At 49.0% G+C, this 12,240-nt stretch overlaps 1 protein-coding gene across 13 annotated transcripts in view; it reads left to right on the top strand.

Annotated features, from left to right (window-relative positions):
• Nucleotides 1-12,240, top strand: part of MAP4 (microtubule associated protein 4) — a 141,836-nt gene that overhangs the window by 109,332 nt on the left and 20,264 nt on the right. For 11 of the 13 annotated variants that reach the window (XM_085050023.1, XM_085050021.1, XM_085050029.1 and 8 more), the window contains 2 exons: nucleotides 9,511-9,620; nucleotides 10,482-10,694. In XM_085050023.1, coding sequence (XP_084906149.1) covers nucleotides 9,511-9,620; nucleotides 10,482-10,694 — 323 coding nt within the window. The remainder of the gene's footprint in view (nucleotides 1-9,510; nucleotides 9,621-10,481; nucleotides 10,695-12,240) is intronic. The other 2 variants (XM_085050026.1, XM_085050031.1) reach the window with 1 other exon arrangement.

Below are 12,240 nucleotides of genomic sequence, written 5' to 3'. Positions count from 1 at the left end.
AGCTGGCTGGAAGGTGGAGCTGCTGCTAAATCCATCCTTTGCATTTCATTCACGGCTCAGTTCCGTATCCTGATATCCTTATCAGCCTCCCCTGCCTCAGCCTTGGCACTCACCTTGCACATCCCCATCCAGTCACGAGGCAAAGTGGTCAATGGATCCATTTGCTCTGACAGAAAGAGGATTATCCTGCTTTTTGTTCATTCCTCTCTTTGTCTGCCTGTTCTGTGTGTTCACCCTGACCTCAGCGCTTACATCTAGGGTAACAAATTTTGTCACTTGCACCTCTTCTCATCCTGAAAATACTTTAAAGAATTGTGCAACCTGACTGCAATCATTTATGTGGCACCTCCACTTTTAAGTGGAACTTCCTTGGTTCTGCCCACCCAGGGCTGTGGGATTGTTTTGCTGAATATCTGCTACTCCTTTTTTCTTTTAAGGTGACGTAGAATTGTACATAAAGCCTTTCTTCCTTGCAGACAGGTGAGTGTTGGTGTGATCACAGAATCCCAGGATGGTTTGACTGGAGGGGACCTTAAAGCCCATCTGGTGATGGCTCATTTCTTTCATTTTAGTTCAGTTTCCTTCTAACACCTGCCCCGAAGGCACTCCCAGTCCAAGCCCTCGCGTGCCCACAGCAGGTATTTTAAGCCAGGAGATCCTGGCTGCAGATTAGTCCTGATCAGAGCTGAGCCCCAGGACCTGCTCAGCTCCTCAGGGATCAAATCTCCCTGAGGAAGCAGCCCCCAGCACTGAGGACAGGTTGGATCCCCGTTCACAGCGGGAGTGTCGTGGGATTTATTGGCATTTATTTGTACCCAGTGTCACCTCCAGAGGTGGCACTGCCATAAGTTATGTCCTTCACCACTGCCTTTACCTTCTGCCTTCTCTCACTTCCTTGGCATCTCTCTGAAATGTTTTCTGCTCTGAAACACCAGGAATTCAGGTTGGGTCTGTCACAGCCAACACCAGCTCAGTGTCAGCAAATCATTCTGGGTTTCCATCTCACATTTCTTTAGAATCCACAAGCAAAGTCCAGCAGAAATTCCAACCCTCCTGAAGGATTTTTCAGCAGAGCACTGTGGTTTACATGAACACAGAATCCAGGACTCCCAGCAACAATGAAGCTGGGAGAGCCCCTGGCTTCAGGTTTGCACTGATTAAATTAATTATGGGATTAGGAATGTCAGCCCAGCTACCTGGAAGGAACCAGCACTGCAGTGATGGTGGTGGGTGCTAACAGATTCCTCACCACGGGAAATCATGCTCCTAATAGGGAAGAAAAGACAGACATGATTGCAGCTGCCCCACGCCCGGTTGGAATTGGGGTGTACTTGGGAATTTAACCTGGGACTAGTTGGGTCATTAGTGACACCTTTGTGCTTCAGTGTCCGAGACAGCATTGTCTTTACTTTGCATTTTGAACAGTGGGGAATAGCAGTTCTATGCCTTCAGACACTGAAAAGCTGGAGAGGGACTTTGGACAAAGGCCTGGAGTGACAGGACACAGGGAATGGCTTTCTGCTACCAGAGGACAGGGAGAGATGGGATATTGGGAAGGAATTGTTCCTTGTGAAGGTGAGGAGGCCCTGGCACAGGGTGCCCAGAGAAGGTGTGGCTGCCCCTGGATCCCTGGAAGTGTCCAAGGCCAAGCTGGAGCAACCTGGGATAGTGGAAGGTGTTTCTGCCATGGCAGGGGTGGCACTGGGTGGCACTGGGTGGCACTTAAATTCCCTTCCAACCCAAAGCTCTCAGAGAATGTTTGATTTCTGTGTAAATACCCCAGGTGTCCCCTGGCACAGGCACTGCTCAACACTGGATATGTTCTGAGGTTTTCATCAGTGTTCAGAGCAGCTTTGGGGCCAGCCTGAAACAGGAATTCAGGCCCTGTTTCCTCCCTGCTGCACACTGGATATCCTGCCTAAGGCAGCTTCAGTTCAGCTGTGGTTTTGCTGGTGGGTTTGCTTTGAAGGGGAGGTGTTACTCCAAACAGCCGCTTGGTTTCAGTTCATGCCCTGTTGGATAAAGATAGGAAATACTTTAGGTTGTTCTAGAAGAACAAGTTCTGATTTAGGATTTCCCTTGCTGGGGTAAAAATAGTCTTAACAAGCCTGGAGCCTTAGGTTTACAAATGCAGGCAAAGAGGACATCTGGTTTATTCTCAATTCTTGATAACAAGGGAGAATGTACATGTTGATTGAGTTGCATTTGGTGCCAAATAAAATGCTGAGCTCTCTGTATTTGGGTCAAGCAGGAGATGTTGATTTAGCCTTTTCTGGGGAGGAGGGAGCAGCCCAGGGTTGTATTTCTGCCCAAATGAAGATTTGTTGTATTTGTAGATTGTTTTCTGTAAGAGCCTCACACAAAAAGGCTTTATCTGAGGGTGGTTTCTGGTTCCTTTGGGGTGGTGATGGATGAAGAAGGAGCTGGTGATTCTCCATGGTTCCACATGGGCAGGGTTTGTTCCAGGCCTTGTTTACGTTCAAGAGGGAGAGTAAAGACAAAGATGGTCATTGCCTTATTGCTTAATCTATTTCTCTTAATGGATTTTCAGCTGATGACTCTAATCCCGATGAGAATTATGGAGCTGTTTCATTGAATGATGTTTTAGTTCAGCTTAGCCTGCTAAATATCCCTGGCCGGGGATCTGGGGATGATGCCTGGCCTGGTTCACGCTGGGATGCAGCTGTGGTTCCCTCGGGGCAAGGCAGGTGACACAGGGACCTGTCACCCCAGAGCCAGTGCCTCACCCACAGGGACAGCATGTGGGGGATACAGTCTCAAATATCCATGGAAATGCTTGTGTATTAGAGGGAGAAAGGAATCATAGAACCATGGAGTATCCCAAGCTGGGAGGATCCACAGGGATCATTGATCCAACCCCTGCCCTGCACTGACATCCCAACAACCCCACCCTGTGCATCCCTGAGAGCTCTGTCCAAACCCTCCTGGAGCTCTGGCAGCCTCAGGAATGTGATCATTCCCTGGGGAGCCTGGGCAGTGCCCAGCACACCCTCTGGGTGGGTAACAAGGTGCAACAGTCCCAAAAAGCAGTACAGAGTTAGATACTTCCTGGACCTTCCCTGGAGCCTTTGCTTACCATGGTGCCAGAAAACAGGAACACTTCTGGCCTTTGGAGAGGAGCCCAAGGTAGACTCTTCCAGGGTCTTCCTTTTGACAATGCAGGGTGGATTTTTGGGAATGCTTGTTCTTGACTGAGCTGCTGGTTGGTGTTTGAGGAATAGCTGCACACAGGCTTTGCTTCTGAGTTCTGTGATTTATAAAACAGTGCAGTCACACAGTTTAGCTTTAAAAAGATCCTCCTGGGTACATTTCTCTAAGTGCTTTTTCCTCATTTTACTTCTTAAGGGAACACAAATAGCAAAGCTTTCCAGATTTTGTGCCTGTCTGGGTTTTTACACACACTTGCAGCTTTCACGAGAGCTGTTACAAAAACTAGAGGTGAAGGGCTCTGAGAGGCTGAAGGTTTGAGTTTGCTCCCTCCTGGGTACAGCTCAGCAGCACCTCACACGAGCTGGGACTCTGGTGCACTGGATTTGTAGGATGTAGGTGGCATAAGGATGCTTTTGTGTGGCTTTCCTCCAGCAAGTGGAGTTGTAGGAATTCAGAAAAGAAGAGAACAAAATAGAAGAAACTCTGTCCGTTTATAAATCCTTATGTTTGAAAGGGGGAAAGGTCAGGTTAAGATATATGGAAGAAATTATTGGCTGTGAGAGTGGGGAGGGACTGGAAAGGAATTCTCAGAGAAGCTGTGGCTGTCCCTGGATTCCTGCAAGTGTCTCAGGCCAAGTTGGATAGAGCTTGGAGTACCCTGGGATAGTGGAAGGTGGCCCAGTGCATGGCAGGGGTTGATGATCTTCAAGGTCCCATCCCAAACCATTCTGGGATCCCATGAGTTTGCCTTTCAGTACAATGTGTCAATCCACACCTCCTCCTCGCAAAGGCTCTCTGGAATTGGAGGTGTGATAAATAAAACATCGTAGTGGAGGAGCTGCAATGGCCAAATGAGACTCCTTAGGCTGGGAGAGCACAGAGAGGGAGGTGGTTGTGGCTGCTGTCTGTAAAGTCATCAGTGACAGGGAAGTTGTGAACAAGAGGAGACAGTTCTGTTTTTCCAGGATAAGAATATGGGTCAGCAAACCAAAATAGCAGCAGCAGCTGAAAGCAAACCATGCTGGGTGACTTGTGAGAGCTTTCAGCAAAGCTGTAAAACAGCTTCTGCCAGGAATTCAGGAGCTGTGAGATTTTAGATTCTTTTTATTTTACCAGGAAGGTAATCAGATATTGGAGGAGAGGGCCCAAGATGTGGAATCTCCATCCTTGGAGATGCTCAGAATAAGATTGAATACACCCTGAGCAATCTGGTGCAGTTGGAGTGGGAGATTGGGCTAAATGACCTCCTGACATCCCTTCCAACCTGCATGCTCCTGTTATTCCAGCGGGAAATGCCTGCATGTGCTGGAAAGCTGTTGGACAGGCTGGTGGTTTCCAGCCTGGAATTCACAGGATGAGGAGAGAGTTGTTTTTTCAAGGAGTGGGTGGGATGGGGGTTTTTTCTCCTTCTGGTTAGGAATTCTATTTATAGCTGTCCATAATCAGGATTTGGCTTTGGGAAGCCAGCGGAGGAGTTGTGGGCATGGTGGGCATGGTGGGCACCCCTGTGTGCAGCTGTGCCAGGAGTCACTGAGGCTGGGCTGGCTTAAACCTGACCCAAAGCCTCATGGAAGCACAGGGTTGTTCCAGGGCTGTCCATGTGTGTCCCTCTGGCAGTGGAAAGCCATTCCCACTTCTTCCCCAAAAGGGCTGTCCAGCTCTGGCACAGTTGCCCAGGGTAGGGTTGAAGTCCCCATCCCTGCAGGGATTTAAAAGCTGTGTGCATGTGGCACTTGGGGACATGGTCAGGGGTGGCCTTGGCAGTGCTGGGGGATGGTTGGACTCCATGGTGTGAGAGGCCTTTCCCAGCCTCAACAATCCCTTGATTGCCTTGTAGGATGTGCATTAAGACTCCTCTGGATTTCTGTGGAGCTGCATTAGAGCTGTGCAGGAACCTTTGGAGGGAGACTCAGTATCCAAACAGGGAAGTTTTAAGGAAGTAATGGACAGAACGTTCATTGTTGAGCCTTGGAGACACCTTTGGTCTTCCCCACAGCTGATGAAGGGATTTTCTATTCTCTGTTCCTATGGGGGAGAAAAGAGATTCTTAAAGCCATTGCCTCACCCACTGTGACTGTTGTATATCAGGTTTTATCTCTTCTAAAGGTACTTCAGCTGCTGGTAGGGACTACCAGGAGAGTGGCAGCATGTAGAGAGATGAGAGTTACAGGATAAAACATGTTAAGAGTCTCCTCAGCCCCCAAAGTTCCTGTTCCAAGTGGCTGCCAATCCCCCAGATGGGCTGAGTGTCCCTGCAGGAGCTGTCCCCACTCACTCCGTGGTCAGCCCCACGTGCTCTGTGTGCGTCACCAACTCAGACTTGGCTCTGGAGGTACAAATTCCTCATTAGTGGGGTTTGATGGCTCACTCTGCTGGAACAGGACAAACCTAAGAGTTACATTTTCCATCCTTTTTCAGAGCTGTAGGAAGACCGTTGTTCACCCTTTTAGCATGAGGAGCTCAATCTCGCTTTTCTGGGTGTACTTTCAGTACAGACCATTTCATTATTACTATTTATTCTGAAAAATCACCACTGCTGATTTATTCTGAGTCTTATTCCCTCCAACTCAATCCCATGTGGTGTTGTTTGCTGGGTCCTTCACCCAGCAATGGCAAATACCTGTTTTATGGTGACAAATTTATTTTAAAATTAGGCCTTTTAAGTTGCTGGCTCTAAGGGCCTTTGCCAAAAAGGTAGTTTTGGTGCTTTGGGCTCTGTGGGTGGTCAGAATTCTAGACTGGTTTGGGTTGGGAAGGACCTTAAAAGCCATCCCATTCCACCCCTGCCATGGGCAGGGACACCTTCCACTAGCCCAGGTTGCTCCAAGCCCTGTCCAGCCTGGCCTGGGACACTGCCAGGGATCCAGGGACACTGGGCACCTGTGCCAGGGCCTCACTATGATAGGAGTCATTCCTTGCAGTGTCACTCTCAGAAATTGTGAAGCAGAAGTGCCTGATGGTATTGTGACCTGAGATGTCCCCTGAAGTGTGATTTTCACCATGAAAAACACGGTGAAAGCAGTTCAGGGAGTCAGGATTGGCAAGGAAGGGGGATGAGCATGGATGCACTGCACAGTGCACTGCCATCGCAGTGAGCAGCAGTGGACAGAGAATTCCTGATGGCAGGGCTGTGCCTTGGAGTTATCTATGGGAGCTGCCAGATGGGAATGTCCTTCCCTGTCTCCTTGAAGCCCCTTTCCCTCAGGAGTGGTTCCGCTGTGCTGCTGACTCAGCTGGGCTGGGAGCTGCCGGAGGAGCCAGCTTGGGGCACCGCAGCCCCTGCTCCAGCTCCAACAAAATGCCTTTGAAATATCTTTCAGGGGCTTGTTGCTGTGCTTGGGGGAGCAAGCAAACTGAGGAGTCTCTTAAATAATTCTTGCAGTCTAATGAACAAATTTGATTAAGGTTTGGCAGCTTTTCCTCATATTCCTTTTAACTAGGAAATGGTCCCAGTTCTCCGCTCTGCGAACGCCATCGTAATTAAACTGTGAATGAGAGCAAATGTCCTGATGAGCACAGGACAAATGAATATTAAACCCCCAACCTACCCTTCTGTAATCCCTGGGGGATGGGACAAGATTGTGCATCCTGGGATGTCAGAGGCTGTGAGAGATGGAGCCTGAATTATGGCCCTTCAAGTAGGGAAGTTCTTTACCCATTTTCCCTGGATTTTTATTGTTATTATTACTACTACTACTAGTATATAAGTTCATAAAATCATGATTGTGCCAGGACCTTCCCACCCTCCCAGACAGGAATTCTTTCTCAATATCCCATCCAACCCCGTTTTCTGGCAGTAGGAGGCCATTCCCTGTGTCTTGTCCTCATTTTGATTGACCTTCTATTAAGCAACATGAAATAACATGAAATTCATGTTGTCACTGGTTCAGAAATGTGGAAGCTGCTGGAGTTCACATCCTGAGCCTTTGGAAGTTGTGGGTTTTAAGGAGCAGTGGGCTCCCTGATCCAGGGAATTCACCGTGTGGATGCTGCAAACCCTCCTCAGCCAGAGGTTTAATGTGGCTGCTGAATTAGCTGAAATAATTAATGACAGCAGCTTCCAACAAATGGGAAGTCACCTTGATGTCAGGGATATTTGAGACTGGTAGGATTCCAAATGAAGCCATTCCGGGGAGCAGACAGAAGGGAATGGGCAGGAGGTTGTTGTTATTCAGGAGTAGGAACTGCTGACAACAACTGCTCCTGCTGGCATTGCTGTGGATAGAACTGACAGGTGAAACGAGGGAAAGATAAAGGTTTGTTGGAATGCAGGGGAGGACTCAGCTAAAGATGAGCCAGTACAGATCAGCTGCAATAAAAATGGCTTTTCCAGGTGAATGGGAACGATTCTTCAGAATTCTGCATTAAAGCAGGTGTTCAGCCTCTGCATTTTGTTCTTTGTTTTTCCTCACAAGCCTTTTTATATGCCCAGGATGCTGAACCCAGTGCTGCAAAACTGGAAAGCCAAATGGGTAGAAAGGACTGATGCAGGGAAAAAATGCTGATCCTGAACTTATCCTGGAGGCAGAACATAAATAACAACAACCCCCTACTCTGGTGGGAGGAAGGCACAGGTTGATGTTATTTTCCTGGTTTGTACCAGGACTGAACCATCCTGAGATGCTCCTGTCAAGTCTGACAAGCAGGAGAATGGGGAATATAAATAGTAATTTCCAAAAGATGTGCAGAACAAGCTGTTTACTGCTGGAATTGTTACCCTGGGCTTGTCACAATCTGTTGCATGGTTATAAAAAGCAACATCCAGCACGGATAACACTGGATTTGAATCCCCAGATGACAGGGGAGGTGCAGGGTTGTTGGCACTGGGTCCTGCCTGGAACTCAAATGCCACAGGAGTTGCAGGGTGGATGTGCAGCAGCACTGTGGGGAAGGAGAGGTTGGAAGGGATTTGTAGTGAAACTGCTGCTTGCAAGTCGCATGGTGCCCAACAGCTGTGGGATTTCAGGCATTTGGGGAGGAAATGTGGGAAAATTGCAATTAAATAAAGGTTTCGTTCTATTGTTGGGTTGGAGGGCAGTGGTGGTCCTGCTATGGCTGGACACTGGTTTGGATCCTGGTTTTTCAGTGGACACGAGGAGGTGGTGCTGCTCTCCTGCCCCTCAGAGCAGAGCCTGTGTGTGTCCCCTGTCCCCACCCAGTGTCACGACTCGGGTGGCAGTGACCAAAATGAACACTCTCAGGGACAAATGGCATTTCTTGGGACTGAGTATGAGCTTTGTGCTGTGACACAGCGTGGGCAGGGAGGGTCGGTGTAATCCATGTCTGGCGGAACGGGATCTCTATGTTCCTGCTTCTGTGGGAATCCTGGAATGGTTTGGGTTGGAAGGGACTTCCAGAATCATCCCATCCCACCCCTGCCATGATCAGGGACACCTTCCACTGTGCCAGGTTGCTCCAAGCCCTGTCCAACCTGGCTTGGACACTTCCAGGGATTCGGGGGCAGCAACAGCTTCTCTGGGCACCCTGTGCCAGGGCCTCCCCACCCTCCCCAGCCAGGAATTCCTTCCCAATGTCCCATCCATCCCTGCCCTCTGGCAGTGGGAAGCCATTTCCTGTGTCCTGTCCCTCCATGCCTTGTCCCCAGTCCCTCTGCAGCTCTCCTGGAGCCCCTTCAGGCCCTGGCAGGAGCTCTGAGCTCTCCCTGGATCCTTCCCTTCTCCAGGTGAACATTCCCAGCTCTCCCAGCCTGGCTTCAGCTCTGGAGCAGCTCCGGGGCTTCCTCTGGACTCTCTGCAGCAGCTCCACATCCTTTTAATGTTGGAGTCCCAGAGCTGGACTCCAGGCTGGAGTACATTTCCTTCTGTGACCTTTCCCATTGCTCCCTTCAGCTGCTGGGAATCCTCCTTGCTCACAGAGGGCTCCAATTGCGGATGTGGGCAGAAGAAAGGCTGAGCAGGAACTGCCATAACAGTAGGGATAGTTGGGAACAGAACCCCACTTCAGGATAAGTGTAAAACCTGGAAGAGGTCAGAACTTCACCGTTAACCTTCCAACAATTTATTTTAACAACTTGAAAGATAGAGAGATTTGCTATTTAAATTAAACCACAGGTTTCCTTCATCTGCTGTCTGGCTTTTCCCACTGGGATAATATGAGAAATTGGAATCTAATGGCATCTGGATGAACCTGTCCTGTTACAGGGAAAATCTTTCTTCCTGCAGGTATTCCGAGCTTTAGGAAATTTTCCACTAATAACAACCTGTACTGTCTCAGTTCTGTGTCCTGCTGCTGCTGTGTTGAATAACAGTAAACTAAACAAATAGATACTTTAAAAAAAAAAAAAAGCTTAAACTTACAAATGTCCCTTCCTTCCCCCAGCCAAACCAGAGAAACCGGAGGAGCCCAAAGCAGCCGAGGCCGTGACTGGGAACGACATCACAGCTCCTCCCAACAAGGAGCTCCCTCCCAGCCCTGAGAAGAAGACCAAGGTAGGAGCTGTTCCATGTCTGGCATCTCCGCTTCCCTGGGTTTATTTGCCAGCTTTTCTGCTTCCTCAGCTCTGCCAGCCCAAATTCTGTTTTCTGAGCTGCCATTTGGGTGCCCTTGCCCCAGAGCAAACCCATCCAGTTCCAGGGCTGCCAGCAGCTCAGCCTGAGCCCAAAGTGCCTTTGATAAAATTGTGGAAACTTTATTTCAGTGAATTCCCTGCTTGGTGTTCGTGATTGTAGCAGTGGTAAACATGTAGCGAGCATGTGGTAACACCAGTGCTCACAGCTAGTGTTTCCCAGCACATTTCTGTGCACTGCAGGGTCCTGTTCAGGGTCTTAGTGAGCTCAGGAGCTTCCAGCACACAGCAAATTCCCCCCAGAGTGTCCCCAGGAGGGCTGGGGGGGCTGGGGGCTCTCTCCCCTCAAGGCCCTGCCCGGAGTTGATCCGATGAGGATTTGGAGCTCGCAATCCCTGTGTGCCTGTAATTGGAAAGCCATGGCCTGTGGATTGCACGTAGCTCTGGATGCTGGGAGCACCCAATTACTAATCCCAGCTTTACCAGCCATTCCTTCTGTTGCTTTCGATGCTGCAGGAATAAATCCCGTTGGTTTGGAATTGAATGGCAGAACCCCCCCGGCTCTGGAGGCTGCTGCGTTTCGGTCTTTGTTGCACTCAGAAAACAGAAAGCTGATTATTATTATTATTATTATTACTATTATTAATATTTTTATTATGATTTGTTTCCTTTACAATATCACTTTTCTGTTGTTGCAGCTCAATGTTTTGGTTTACAATGCGCTATTTTTTGTTGTATTTCTTTGGTTTTATCCTGGATTTTGCTTTTTGGCCCAACCCTAAAGCCTGCTGCATCCACATCCACTCCAAAGGCGGCAGCAGCGAAAGCCAAGCCCTCGGCCACCACCAGCCCCAAGCGGCCGAGCTCGGCCACCCCGGGCACAAACAAAAAGCCCACGAGCCCAACTGCAGGTCCTACTTCAGGCACCACTTCCAAACGCCCTGGCACCAGCACCACCCGTCCCTCCACCTTAACTCCAAAAGAGACTAAACCAAAGGTAAGAACCGCCTGCCTGCCTCTGGGGGAGCTCCCAGAGCTCGCTGACAGGGGAGATTCCCAGCTCTCACCCACCAGGCAGAACAGGATTCCTGTGCTGATCGTGGGAGGATAAGATCAGGGATGGGATTCAGTGTGTTGGGAGCTGCAGGGTTCCTGGGAGCAGCTTCCATTAAGCCAGGGATGGCGTGGGGTTCCTGGCACTGAACTGTGCCACCACAGAGGAGAATTAAAGTTGAGTGTGTTGTTGTGATTGTCCTGATGAGCTGCCATGAGTCAGGGAGTCCCAGACTGGACTGGGTTGGGAGGGACCTTGGAGACCACTTGATTAACGACCAACTTGATTAAAGACCACTTGATTCCAACCCCCATTCCATGGGCAGGAACACCTCCCTCTATCCCAGGCTGCTCCAAGCCCTGTCCAGCCTGGCCTTGGACACTGCCAGGGATCCAGGGGCAGCCACAGCTTCTCTGGGAATTCCATCCCAGCCCCTCCCCACCTTCCCAGCCAGGAATTCCTTCTGTATAGAGCTCTTAAATCCAGACAAGAGCATGGAAAAACTGATTGGAGACCTTTGGTATTAATATTGAAGAAAAACAAATCCATGTGAACACGCCGTATTTCCAGTGGTCATTTTGTGATGTCACAGTAAAACTGCAGAGAGAACTGGTAACACTTTTGGGCTTAGGAAATGTTGGAGATTTGTAATTCCTCAATAAGAGAAGATTCATGGGCAGTGTTGCATCTTCTAGAGAAGCAGGGAATCCCCACGTGTTAGGAATGGGAGGTGTCCCTTGAATGTTCCTTATGTTATCTTATAGAGTAGAGGACTTCAAGTTTAAAAGGGAATGTCAAAGTCTATTTCAGAAGCTTTCATTGATGGCTAAACACAACCATTCCTGCTGTATTAAGCTCAAATTGCATTTGAGTGTCTTTTAGAACTAGCTAAAAATGACAGAAGGTAAATGAAAGGCCAGGTGTAAATCTGCACTTTTGTCTGAAATGGTGACTTTGGTTTGGTCTAAGTTTTTGCATCATTCTGAATCCCTTTTTGGTAAAATCAGATTTGTTCCCATGCATTAACACAGTATTTTCACACTCCAGTTGACAAACAAGTGACTTACCAGGGACATCAGAAAAGTTTTCCAAGTGATGGACAAGCCACGGATGCTCCCTTCTCATGTCCCCAGTGTTTAAACAAATTCCAGCTTAGGGAGCATTCCTGCTCCTGGAGGATGGGAATCTCTCCCAGGAGCATTGCTGGGGGACTCATGGTTCCATTTTATCCAGAAATCAAAACCTCCTTCCCAGCTGGAGTGGCTCCACACATCAGAGCTGAGCCAGCCCTGGGTGGGATCTGCTCCTCCACAGGGTTCATGCTCTGTGTCCTGCCCTCCACACCATCACCTCCTTCTGCACGTCTTCATTCTATTTTAGTTGCATTATAACCTTCCAGCAGTGCCAGGCTTAATTAATTGTTTAAGAATTCCTTCAGTTTCTGTTCATTTCAGCCTTTTCTGGCACTTTCCATTCCCGTCAGACACGG

The sequence above is a fragment of the Lichenostomus cassidix genome, chromosome 2 (assembly GCF_008360975.1).
Source record: "Lichenostomus cassidix isolate B80296 chromosome 2, HeHo_3.0, whole genome shotgun sequence".
In the NCBI taxonomy this organism is placed as follows: domain Eukaryota; kingdom Metazoa; phylum Chordata; class Aves; order Passeriformes; family Meliphagidae; genus Lichenostomus; species Lichenostomus cassidix.
This window is presented reverse-complemented; position numbering and strand designations above follow the sequence as displayed.